General features: G+C 39.2%; 1 protein-coding gene across 6 annotated transcripts in view; it reads right to left on the minus strand.

The window, feature by feature from the left end:
• CR2 (complement C3d receptor 2) overlaps nucleotides 1–1,677 on the minus strand; it is a 33,868-nt gene extending 32,191 nt beyond the window's left edge. For 4 of the 6 annotated variants that reach the window (XM_029935363.1, XM_029935356.1, XM_029935357.1 and 1 more), the window contains exon 1: nucleotides 1,537–1,677. In XM_029935363.1, coding sequence (XP_029791223.1) covers nucleotides 1,537–1,594 — 58 coding nt within the window. In that variant the 5' untranslated portion in view covers nucleotides 1,595–1,677. Of the gene's footprint in view, nucleotides 1–1,195; nucleotides 1,514–1,536 lie in introns of those variants that run through there. The other 2 variants (XM_029935361.1, XM_029935355.1) reach the window with 2 other exon arrangements.
• Between the last annotated feature and the right edge of the window lie 11,484 nt (nucleotides 1,678–13,161).

Here is a 13,161-nt window from a genome sequence, read left to right on the forward strand (position 1 = left end):
GGCAGTGAGCAAAGGAGTGGAGTAATGAAAATATATATACATATATATATTTTTTAAAACGTTGGTAGTCACCACTGAAAAGTTAAAGGTGGGTATCAGAGTAACCTGTAAGAGAAGAGGTTGTTATGTAGGTAATCCTAATGTTTAGGATTAGAATATTGGTGTGCGAGCGCTAAGACAAACAATAGAAGCACATTAACTGGAACAGCCGACAGGTAGGTTCATGCGTCTGCAGTTACAAAGCCAGGAGATGGTGGCACTCTGGTACTGGGAGGGGTGGGGGGTGGTGGTGAAGGGATGCCCCCACATACTTGGAAAGGATGCTGAACTGGCAGAACTAGTTAAGAACCTGATTTTCAATTGATAATATTCTCCCTAAAATTCAGTCATAGGAACAGAGTGCCAGTGAGAAGTCAGGACTGGAACTGTGCCGTGCAGAGGTGTTAGACAAAGTTGTGAACGTGCACTTGGGAGTTCATGCATAGGAAAGAGAGATGAGGATGTTGGTTTGGGAGAAAGGTTTAGCTAAGGGTCCGGAGAAAGCTGAATGTCAGGAAGCAAAGTAAGCTGTGATAGAACTAATGTATGCAGTATGCTTTAGCAAGTGGGGAGTGGGGGGGGGGAAATTACGTGTAAATGCTGGCTCCATAAAACCGGGTCTATACAGTAGTCTTAAGACTGGTATTTAGCAGTCACAAGTAACACCTAACCTTCATTTGCCTAATTTCATCTCCTACTCAGGGCAACTCTGTAAGGCAGTAGAGCAGCTTACCACTAGCTTCATTTTAGAGATAAAGAAACTGAGGGTCAGGGAGCTAAAAGACTTGCCAAAGGTCACCCAGTTATTGACGTGTGCAGACAGCAAACTTTTAACTAAAGATCTCACTCCTCTCTGGAGATAATTAGAAAGTTAGACCCACGTTGTCGCCAAGAGATTCTAAACTTAACAAAATACTGCACTTCTCTAAAATTAAGCCAGTTGTGGGTGGAGGGAGTTAAAATAACCAAGGAATGAGACCTTCTGGAGCCCTTGCCGTGACAGAAGGTAAATAATGCGAAGACTGTAGTTTTAATTCACACACCAACTTTTCTCCAATAGCTTCGGGCGTTTTATCATTTAGGATCTCTCTACCAGCATCGCATCAAAGTTCATACAATCGGAGAACCATGCCTGGGAACCAGACAGTATTCTTACTCTGGGAAGGCAGTAGGAGGTCTTTCCACACTTGGCCCCGAGGGTTTGGTTACGCGGCCAGCGCTGTTAGAGCTCGCAGACCTCAGGCGACAGCGAGGAGCATCTGCTGAGTCCCGGCGGCAGGGACCCCAGACAGCGCAGAGCGCGTGGTCCCAGCCCCGGAAGGAGCGAGTGAGCACATTCAGGACCAGAAGATCCTAAGGGTCCCCCAAAGCGAGCAGGAGGCAGTCAAGCGTCTGGCACTGACCCCACCTTCTCACTTCACTCTGTTTTGCATCGCCGCCCAGAGGCGTCCCGGCCCCAGACGTGTCCCTACCTCCGTGCTCCCCCTCCCAGCTCACCGAGGACCCCTGGCGTGATGAGGGCCAAGAAAACACAGAGCAGGCCCGCAGCGCCCATGCCCCGGCCGGCAGCCCCAGCGGCGAGATGCGCTCCGAGATGCGCGCGAGCCTCCGCCAACTCCGAGAAAACGCGGCTGAAGCGACAGGCGTCTGCAAGCCAGGACTGGGGGGCACCCTTAAATAGAGTCTGGCACCACGTGCTGGCTACCGGGGGCGGGACGCCCGCGCCTGTTAGGTTGGCCCCTGCTGCTAGACGCCCGCCTGAGGGGGCGACTGGGGTCAGGGCGGCAGAGGGGCGGAGCAACTGTGACCCGGTCTTTGGCTCAGGCTCCAGCCCTCAGCATCCTGGCTTTCCAAACTTTTTCTCCCGTGCAACGCATGCATCCACTTTTGTCTTTCTGGAGAAATGAAACACGTTTCACTAAATAGTACTCTCTGTTACTAATCTATAATGTCTATCCCATCCCCATCCCGTCCCCATCCCATTCCATCCCATCCCATCCCGTCCCATCCCAAAATTCTGTTTTGGCTCCACTAAAATAATTTCAAAAGCTATTAATGTTTCAGATCCTCTGTTTAAAGAAACAGTTTACTTAGGAAGGAAATTCACAAACAGCAGTCCCCTCTGCTCTTATGCCCTTTTTATTTTGAAGCAATTTGTACAAAAAGTTTTGAGAACAATACAAAGAATTTCCATATATCCATCATCCAGATTATCCACTGTTAACATTGCACTATATATTTTTTATTATTCTCTCTATAGACAGATGACATACAGGTGTAATTATAGATAGATTGATCTAGATATGTACACATATACATATGTATATTATATAATTATATATATATATATATAATTTTATAATTATAATTGTTACTTTGGAACTGAGGTAAGGTACAGGTATGCTATCCCTTGCTCTAAATGCTTGGTGTGCGTTTTTCCAAAAAACAAGGACATTCTCTTGCATAACCAAGTAAATGCACAAAAACAGGAAATAAACACTGAAATATCTAAGCAACAGGCTATACTCAAATTTCTCCCCTCATTTCAGTAGGCTTTATTATTGCAATCTCTCTCTCTCTCACTGTTTCATTTTTCCGGTCAAGAATTATTCAAGATTCACACATTACATTTGATTGTTATATCTTTTGTTTCCCCTTATTTATCTGGAAAAGATCCTCAGCGCTTTTTATGTCTTTCATGACCTTGACATTTTTGAGAAGTACACAGCAAGTATTTTTGTAGAATGATTTTGATATTGGTTAGCTCGTGCACGGTAACAAATTACCCTATGCTCACTGCTTTAAAGCAAGGATATCGTTTAGGATCTCACACAGTTTCTGGGTGTCAGGAGTCCAAGGACAGCTTAGCTAGGTGGTTCTGACACAGGCTATCTTGAGGCTTCAGTGCAAATGTCAGCCAGAACTGGTGTTGTCTGATGGCTGGACTCATATCCACAACATATTAACTTATTTGCTCAATCCTAGAATACACAGAAAGTTTTGGAATTGCTCATCCCATATCGAGGTGGAAAGCAAACCTATAATTTTTTAAGATTTTTGTTTTGCTCTTAGCCTGGGAGCATAAAATAGCATTGCTCTGTCCAAAAGTTACTTAGATTAACCATCACACCCCATCCCCGCTGACTTCAGTATGGTTATGTTATACATGTAGATTTATCTGTTCTCTTTGGATTTCATTTTAGCTTTTCCTCATCTTTTTTTTTTTTTTTTTTTAATATCTGAATAGGGGCCCCTGGTGGCTCAGTTGGTTAAGGGTCCGACTTCAGCTCAGGTCAAGATCTTACACCCGAGCCCCGCGTCAAGCTCTGTGCTGACAGCTCAGAGAGAGGAGTGGGGTGGTGGGCAGAAAAAAGAGAGAGAGAGAGAGAGAGAGAGAGAGAGAGAGAGAGAGAGAGAGTCCCAAGCAGGCTCTATGCTGTTAACTGTGTTATCAGGGCTCAATCCCACAAACCATGGGATTATAACCTGAGCCTCAATCAAGAGTCGGACACTCAAGCAGCTGACCCAGCCAGGTACCCCTAAGTCTTTACTTAAATTCCAGTTAGTTGACATACAGTGTAATATTAGTTTCAGGTGTACAATATAGTGATTCCACACTTACAGATAAAATCTAGTACTCATCACAAATGTCCTCCTTAATCTCCAACACTTATTTCTCCTATCTCCCCACCCACCTCCCATCTGGTAACCCATCGGTTTGTTCTCTATTGTTAAGAGTCTATTTTTTGGTTTGCCTCTCTCTCTCTTTATTTCCCCCCCTTACTTGTTTGTTTTGTTTCTTAAATTCTATGTATGAGTGAAATCCTATTGTATCTGTCTTTCTCCAACTGACTTATTTCACTTAGCATAATATTCTCTAGATCAACCTTTTTTCTCTTTTAATTTTTGCATAGGTAAAGCATTACCATAGTTGCAAATGTCAGAACTATGTAAAAAGACATGATCAGAGAAATTTCACTTTTGTCCATCACTTCTGCTCCAACTGCTTTCTTTTTGCTCCATTTCCACCCATACTTTATAGGTACCCAATTTCAATTTTAGTAGTTTCTGAATTATCTGTCTTCCTCAACTTTGCCCAAATAAGACTCATGTATGTCTTATTTATTTTTCCTTTTTTGTTAAAGGGTGTTTTAAAAATGTATTTATTTATTTAGAGAGAGAGCACAAGCAGAGGAGGAACAGAGAAAGAGAGAGAGAGAGAGAGAGAGAGAGAGAGAGAGAGAGAATCCTAAGCAGGCCCTGAGCTGTCCGTGTGGAGCCTTATGCAGGGTTCCAACTCATGAACCATGAGATCGTGACCTGAACTGAAATCAAGAGTTGGACACTTAACCAACTGAGCCACCCAGGTGCTTCTTCTTCTTCTTCTTTTTATGTTTATTTATTTTTGAGAGAGAGAGAGAGAGAGAGTGGGTGAGGGGCAGAGAAAGAGGAGAGAGAGAATCCTAAGCAGGCTCTGCACTTGAGTGCAGAGTCTGATGCAGGTGGGGTTCAATCCCACGAAATGTAAGATCATAACCTTTGCCAAAACCAAGAGTCAGTCGCTCAACCAACTGAGCCACCCAAGTACCGCTATCTTTCTTTATTACATAAGTAGAAAGCATGCTATGGGTTCTTTTTTGCACTTTGTTTTATTCTTTTTACTTAATAGATATGCAGGGATTCACCCCATATAAGTTCAGAGATAGTCCTCATTTGTTTACAGTCTATAGTATCTCATTATGTGGATGTACCATAATTTCTTGAATCATTTCCTATATATGGACATTTAGGTTGTATTTAACATTTTACATTTCTATGCAGTACTGTAAAGAATAACTTTTTGGATTTTTTTTATTGTTCAAAGTGTGTATTCAATGCATATTCCTAGAAGTGAGAATCTTGATTTAAAAGGTAAATATGGGGGCGGCTGAGTGGCTCAGTCAGTTAAACGTCAGACTATTGGTTTCAGCTCATGCCATGATCTCATGGTTTCATGAGTTCAAACCCTGAACCCATGAGTTCAAACCCCCGCTGTCAGTGCTTGGAATTCTGTCTCCCTCTCTCTCCGTCCCTCCCCAAATTGTACTGTCTCTCTCTCTCAAAGTAATTTAACTTATTTAAATTAAAAAAAATAAAAGATAAAAACATATTTAGTTTTGTAACATATAACTAAATTCCCTCAGTAAGAGTTGTGTCAATTTACTTTCCTACCTGAAATGTACCTCTCACAGAATCTCACTAATCAAATGTGTTATTATTATAGTTTTTAATTTTAGCCAATCTAATTGGTGAAATATTGTATCTCTGAGTACTTTTAATGTGCATTTCTTTGATTATGAATGAGCTGGAATATATCTTGATCGGTTTTAATAGCCATTTAAAAATTCTTTTGTAAATTCTCTGTTCATGTTGACATACAGTGTAATATTAGTTTCTGGTGTATAATATATTGGTTCAATACTTACATATAAAATCTAGTACTCATCACAAGTGCCCTCCTTAATCCCCAACACCTATTTCTCGTATCCCCCCCCCCCCCCCACCTCCCATCTGGTAACCTATCAGTTTGTTCTCTACAATTAAGAGTCTATTTCTTGGTTGGCCTCTGTCTCTCTTTTTTTTTTTCCTGCTTTGATCATTTGTTTTGTTTCTTAAATTCCATATATGAGTAAAATCATATGGTATCTGTCTTTCTCCAACTGACTTATTTCACTTAGCATAATATTCTCTAGCCCATCCTTTTTCTTTTTTAATTTTTTTTGCATAGGTGACTTTTTGCATAGGATTTTTTTATCCTTTTTGCAAATTGTTTCTCCTAGAAGTTATCTTTTTAATTTCTTTTCTTATTTGTTTGTTTTAGTTTTGTTCTGCTTGTTTGTTTTAAGGTTGAACAGGGTGAGGCTGAGGACCAGCCTTTCAGGAAGAAGTTTCTAGCTGACATGGATCCACTTGTCGGATATGATGAATTTATATCCTTAAGAAAGCCAGGAGCCATGCCTCTCAACTGCAAGTCTTTATCCTGTCCATGGAAATAGCACAGGGAACTTTGTGAAAACTTCTCACTAAACTATCTGTCAAGTACTGGTGTGTGGGGTTGGGGAGCATTCAACTCCTTGTACTCACTTAGAGATCCAGGCTTATAGAAGCTTCTTCTTAACTTGTACTTTCATGGTCATTTTCAGCAGGAGACTAGAGCATTGGATGATCCCCCACCAGAACTTAAGTGTTCTGCTTTAGAATTCGCCCACATGACTTCCGTCCACAATCCTTCAAACAGAATTAATCCCATGACCTTGCCCATCTACAGGGTGGAGGTGGGCAGGGAAGCACAATCCTCCCATATGCTTGGGAGAAAAGGAGAACAGCCTATTGGTGAGCCCTGGAAGGCTCTTTGACCTTTGTGTTTATTGCCCTTCTTCAGTCCCTCACCTCTTCTCCCTCTCCATAAATAGCCATCTTAATGTGTTTGATGTGTATCCTTTTATTTCCATATGTTCTTGCAAAATGTATAGTTGTTAAGGGTATCTGCTTTAGTTTACAAAGATGTTATTATGCTACAGGCCGTATTCTATTTCTTTTTTTTTTAACTCTACACTATGTTTTTAATATCCACCCATTTTGCTAAAGATGCATCTAATCCATTACTTCTGACTGCTGCATGTACCACATTTTACTTATCTACTTCCTCAGTGTTGGGCAACTAGATTGCCTTTATTATTTTTCAAGTTTTTATTTAAATCTCAGTAACTGTGTAATATCAGTTTCAGGTATAGAATTAGCAATTTAACACTTATATACAAATTCCTGGTCTTATCACAGTGCTTTCCTTAATCCTCATTACCTAGTCGGCCATCCCTCCATTCACCTCCCCTCTGGAACCATCAATTTGTTCTCTGTAGTTAAGAGTCTGGTTCTTGGTTTTCCTCTCTTTTTATTACCCATGTTTGTTTGTTATGCTTCTTAAGTTCCATATATGAGTTAAATCATGTGGTATTAGTCTCTTTCTGACTTATTTCACATAGCATAATAATCTCTAGCTCCATCCATGTTGTTGCAAATGGCAAGACTTCATTCTTTTTATGGTTGAGTAATACTCCATTCTCTACATATACCACATCTTCTTTATCCATTTATCAATCAATGGATGCTTGGGCTCTTTCCCTAATTTGGCTATTGTTGATAGTGTTGGTATAAACATTGGGGTGCATGTTTCCCTTTGGATCAGTATTTTTGTATCCTTTGGGTAAACACCTAGTTGTGCAATTGCTGGGTTGTAAGGTAGTTCTATTTTTAACTTTTTGAGGAACCTCCATACTATCTTCCAGAGTGGCTACACCAGTTTGCATTCCCACCAACAATGTAAGAATGTTTCCCTTTCTCTGCATCCTTGCCAACATCTGCTGTGTCCTGTGTTGTTAATTTTAGCAATTATGAGTGGTATGAGGTGATATCCACTGTAGTCTTGATTTGGATTTCCCTGATGATGAATGATGTTGAGCATTTTTTCATGTGTCTGTTGGCCATCTGGATGTCTTCTTTGGAGAAAAGTCTGTTCATGTCTACTGCCTATTTTTTAACTAGAGTATTCATTTTTTTGGGTGTTGAGTTTTATAAATTCTTTAGAGATTTTGGATACTCACCCTTTATCAGATATGTCATTTGCAAATATCTTCTCCTATCCCATAGGTTGCCTTTTAGTTTTGTTGATTGGTTCTTTTGCTGTGCAGAAGCTTCTCATTTTGATGAAGTTCCAATAGTTTATTTATGCTGGTTTCCCTTGCCTCAAGAGTCATAACCTAGGTTGTTTTAAACTCTTTGCTATCACAATGCTATCATGAATGTCCTTGTATATTTACTATATGGAATTATAAATTAATTTCTTTGAGAAATCTACCTAGGAGCAGAATTACTGGGTTATAGAGTATATGTGTTATTCAATGGAATAATACCAGATTGGATTCTCTGCATCCTTCTATACTACTAGCAACAGTGTGAATCAGGGACATTTTGCCTTTGTATTCTTGCGAACCCTAGACATTATCCAGCTTTCCATCTTTTCCTTTCTCACAGGTGTGCAAGTATTGTGTGTTTGTGGGGTTTTTTTCTTGCCTTGTAAACATTTTTTAATTTAGTCAAATCAATCTATTGTTTTTAAATTGTATCTGGATTATGAGTCATAGTGAGAAAACCTTTACATACACCCAGGTTATAAAGTATTTCGTCCAATAAATAAATAAAGTATGTCAGCCATATTTTCTTGCACTTGTATCATTTTCCTTATTTTACAGGCAAATCCACAAAGCATATGGTGTTTATTCTTGTGCTTGTTCTTGGCTCTTCAAACTATATTCTTTTGGAGAAAACACCTTTCACCAATACTGAAACCCAGGTTCTCAACAGGTTAAGTGTGCTGAGTGTTTAGTATCTGGCAGTGATCCTATGTAAACCTTTGTCAGAAAAGCAATCTCTTCTTTTTGCCCCAAACTGTCCAGTAATTTTCTATATCATTCAAAGTAAAAACTAATGTTGTAGCTTTGACCTACATGGTCCCATGTGATATGGTTCTCTTGAACCTCTCTGAGTTCATCTCCTGCTGCTTTCCCTTTCTTTCCCCTGCTCTGATGGCAGAAGCTTCTGCTATTCTAAAATGCAGGCATCATGCTCTGACTGAGGGTCTTAGGCCTCAGAGTGTCTTGATTCTTCTACCCAGAGGCTCTTCTCCCAAATACCTATAAAGAAGAAACTGTCTATGTAGGGAAAAAAATCCAGTTCTTTTCCAGTGTGTGTTTCTTTCCTGTGTGTCTCCTTCACTTTTACATGGGACACTTTACTTTTGGTCACCAAATGTTCATGGGGTTTTCCCTATAACCACAAGCAAGTCCCAACACCAGCAAGGTATCCTACAATTTAACCAACAAGGTATCCTACAACTTATCTCAATTCTGACACATCTGTCTGCAGATAACATCAGAACTCACGGATTAAAGGCTTAGTCCCATAAGACTACCATCCCCCAACCCCACTTCAGATGCCAGTTGCAAGCAATCTTTCTTTATCATCTGTGTCTCTGACTGACCAGCTATAAATCAGAAGTTCCAATGACTCCCTTCTCGGGTTCCAGTAATTTGCTAGAGTGGCTCAGAGAACTCCAGGAAACAATGTTTACCAGTTTATTCAAGGGAAAGATAAAGGATACAGATGAACATCCAGATGAAGACATACATAGGATAAGGTCTGGGAGGGTCCTGAGCACAGGAGCTTCTGTCCCTGTGGAGTTGAGGGTACATCACACCCCCTTCCAGTATGGATGTGTTCACCCATCTGGAAACTCTCCAAACCCTGAACTTATTGAGATTCTATGGAGGCTTCTTCACATAGGCATGATCAATTGTTAACTCCATTTTCAGTCCCACTCCCCTCTCCATAGAGGGGAGAGAGCTGAGAATCCCAAGCTTCTAATCATAGCTTGGTCTTTGTGGTGATCAGCTCCCAGCCAGGAAGGCATCCATGAGGAGCTCATTCACATTAGCCTCATTAGAATGAAAGGTGCTCCTAAGGCTCTTATCACTTAGGAAATTACAAGAACTTTAGGGGCTCTGTGCCAGGATCTGGGGGCAGAGACTAATGCATATATTTTCTATTCTCTCACAGTATGCCAATGGCCAGCTGCCCTTTTCTTTTTAGCCTTTATCTTCTTAGTTTGGTCTTTCCTGGAAAGTCTACCTTAACGTTTTTACCTACCTTTCTATTTATATTCCCTTTGATCTATTTTTTTTCTCTTTAGTATTTAACTCCATTGAACACTTTATATATTTTACAACGATTTTGTTTATCTGTGTCTATAACATAAAACCCATGAAGGCAGAATTTTGTGTGTGTGTCTTTATTTTTTTGTGACAAAATTCCTAGTTCCAAGAATGTTACCTGGCAAATGGTGAATGGACGGACACTCAATAGAAATCTGTTGAATAAATAAGCACACGAATCCCATGGGGGTAATGGGGATTCTACATATGGTAATCCCCCTGTACTGCACTTAAGACATTAGTATGCAATGGAAACATTTTCTGGTTGTGTATAATAAATAAAATCCAGAATGCATAGAAATTTTTGCCAATGTGGCCAATGTAAAATCTAAAAAAATTGACATGGGGGCAGTGAATTATAGGCATACATATAAGGCAAGTTGTATTGAGGGCAAGCATCAAGTTTTATTATAATCAGGAGACTAAGCTTTGCAGGGAATTGCACCAAGTAGGCCATTTGACCTAAAATTTTTGAAGTAAGCTGGGTAACACAGAGGGGGCTATTGCAGTCTATGTTGTGCACCTGAAACTAATATACCATTGTATGTCAACTATTCTTCATTAAAAATAACAATTTTAAATTTTAAGAAAAATAACGTCAAAGATTGAAATCACCAAGTTGATGTTTTCTGATCTCAATATCTTAAGCCTAAAATCAATAACTAAAAGACAAATAATTTTAAAAATCCATGTGTCTGAAAATTAATCTAGACATGTTTGAGTAATACATGCAGCCAAGGAAAAAAACCACAGTAGAAATTATAATATACTTATATGTATTTCAAAGTGAACCATAAGGGAGATATCACATTAAAATTTGTGGGATTCAGCTTATGCAGGTTCTTGAAGGAAGTTCAAAGTTTTACATAGATATTGAAAAAAATTTTGAGTGAAATAAGTCACTCAGAAAAGGACAGATAGATGTTTTCACTCAAATGTGGATCTTGAGAAATTTAGCAGAAGACCATGGGGGAAGGAAAGGGGTAAAAAATAGTTACAAACAGAGAAGGAGGGAAGCAAACCACAAGAGATTGTTAAATACAGAGAAACAAACTGAGGCTGGATGGAGGGTGGGGAGAGGGGAAAATGGGTGATGGGCATGGAGGAGGACACTGTTGGGATGAGTACTGGGTGTGGTATGCAAGCCAATTTGACAGTAAATTATTAAACTATTAAGTTATTAAAATTTATTTTTAATTAAATTAAATTTTAATTAATTAAAAATTAAAGAAAAATAAAAACTGATAGTTCTTGAGGAAAAAAAAGTCTGAAAAATATCTGTTTCAAGAAGTTAGAAAGGGAAATCCAAAGGAAGAAGGAAGATGACACTAAAAGTAAGAACTAAAAAAGTTTTATATAAATAATATAATAATATAATTTATATATAATATAAAATAAAATACACACCAAAAAAAGGGAGAAAGAAAGAAAGAAAGAAAGAAAGGCCAATTCCTAGAGATTTCCTGGAAAAAAAAATTGGCCAGTTCATTTAAAAAGCAGAAGAGGAATCTCCTTTTGGGGGGTTTCCACACCAGCTTCAGGGTGTGTAATGCTGGACCCTTGATGGTGAAAGAAGTTCATTCAGGAGTCACATAAAGAGGAATATTCTTTCCCTTTTGGAAAGCAGGATTAATGTAATATCAGATTGCATAGAATCAGTGTCTAGATCCTGGCTAGGACAATTCCTACCCCCTCCCAAGCCTCTTGACCATTATTGTGAGTTTAAAACCAATGCACTCAATAGTAAGTGACCTCAGAAAACTGTTACATAATGCCAGTCAATGAATGACCTTTTCACAAAAATAGTCAGAGATCAATTTGCATTTTAGAACTTTAGGACCAGCTCAGCCAGTGGTGCTAGTGGTGATAGTTAATGATGTGAGGTGGCCTAGGAGGCTGGAGGACAGGGACAATATAGGGGCTTTCCAGGCTACCTAAATGCCTACAGACTTTTCATCACCATTTTTGTTCTCATTTTCAAAGTCAAGCCAGAAGAGCTTTTGCTACCATTGGGACCTACCTTCCTTCAAAAATCGTGGATTTGCATCTCATAATTTACTGTATTTTACCTATTTCAGATCTTGTGTTTGTGGGTACTGAAGCAAAGACTTGACCCAGCTCTCAGAAGGGCAGGATACTCAAAACGTGCACCTCGCCCACGCCTCTGGGGACGAGACTGATTGCAGTCACCCATGGTCTATCTTTGCCTCCTAGGGCGGCCCAATTAAGACGGGCAATGAGGGACTGCCAAGTAGGGGAAGAGGGTGCCACTCACGCTCCTTTCAGATCTTCTCCACTTTTTCTTAGTAATTCCTCTGTGTCTCTTACTTGGGGTGGATCCAAATTTGCATGTAAACAAAGATCTTTGGTTTCAAGAAGACACAGAATGAGTCATGGCTCATTGTTTTTATTTCTATTTGTCCCTGACCTGGGAAATACACATATACATACATACATACATACATACATACATACATACATACACATAGTCCAGTAGTTGATCTTTCTTGCCTAGACCTCACTTTGAAAAGAACTTGAGCAAACTAATTTACTGATGACATTACATTAAGTTTCAAACACTTAAGACATAATGTCATTAAAAAAATTACTTTCCCTAATTTTCTCAGCAGTCAAGTATTTTAATAAATTTTTACTGAAGATTTGAACATTAAGTAAAGACAAAGCCAGGTTATACAGATTACTAGCAGCTGATTAAAAAATATATACAGGCTTACAGAAGAACCACATGGGCCTTTTTTTTTTTTTTTAAGTCTGAGCATTTGGTATTCTAATAGGAAGCAAGTTTTCCCAAGTTGGAGTTCAGTTTGTGTACTAAGAAAAATTAGAAGGAATTATTCTCAACACTGGAAATAAGACAAAGACTAAGCAAGAAAAGTGGTTTTGAATTTTATCACACTCTACAAGCTATAAAGTTAGTAACTAATGTAACAATAATTGACTCAGTGAAAAAATTAGTTTGTTCATGACAAAAATAATGAACCACACAAAATGGTGGTAAAATTACTAAAACAATTTTCACACCTCTGTGAAAGCTTCAAATCAGTATGCTCACTTGAGTCCATGGGGTTTGAAAATTAAAGTGAAAGCAATTAAACTCAAAGCAATAACAAATAACAGCAATAATCGACATAACAAAACCTTTGCTTTTTTAAAAAATATTTATGTTTTTTATTTATTTTTGAGAGAGAGAGAGAGAGAGAGATACAGCATGAGCAGGGAAGAGTCAGAGAAAGAGAGAGACACAGAATCTGAAGCCAGGCTCCAGGCTCTGAGCTAGCTGTTAGCACAGAGCCCA

Source organism: Suricata suricatta, chromosome 3 (genome assembly GCF_006229205.1).
Source record: "Suricata suricatta isolate VVHF042 chromosome 3, meerkat_22Aug2017_6uvM2_HiC, whole genome shotgun sequence".
Taxonomy (NCBI): domain Eukaryota; kingdom Metazoa; phylum Chordata; class Mammalia; order Carnivora; family Herpestidae; genus Suricata; species Suricata suricatta.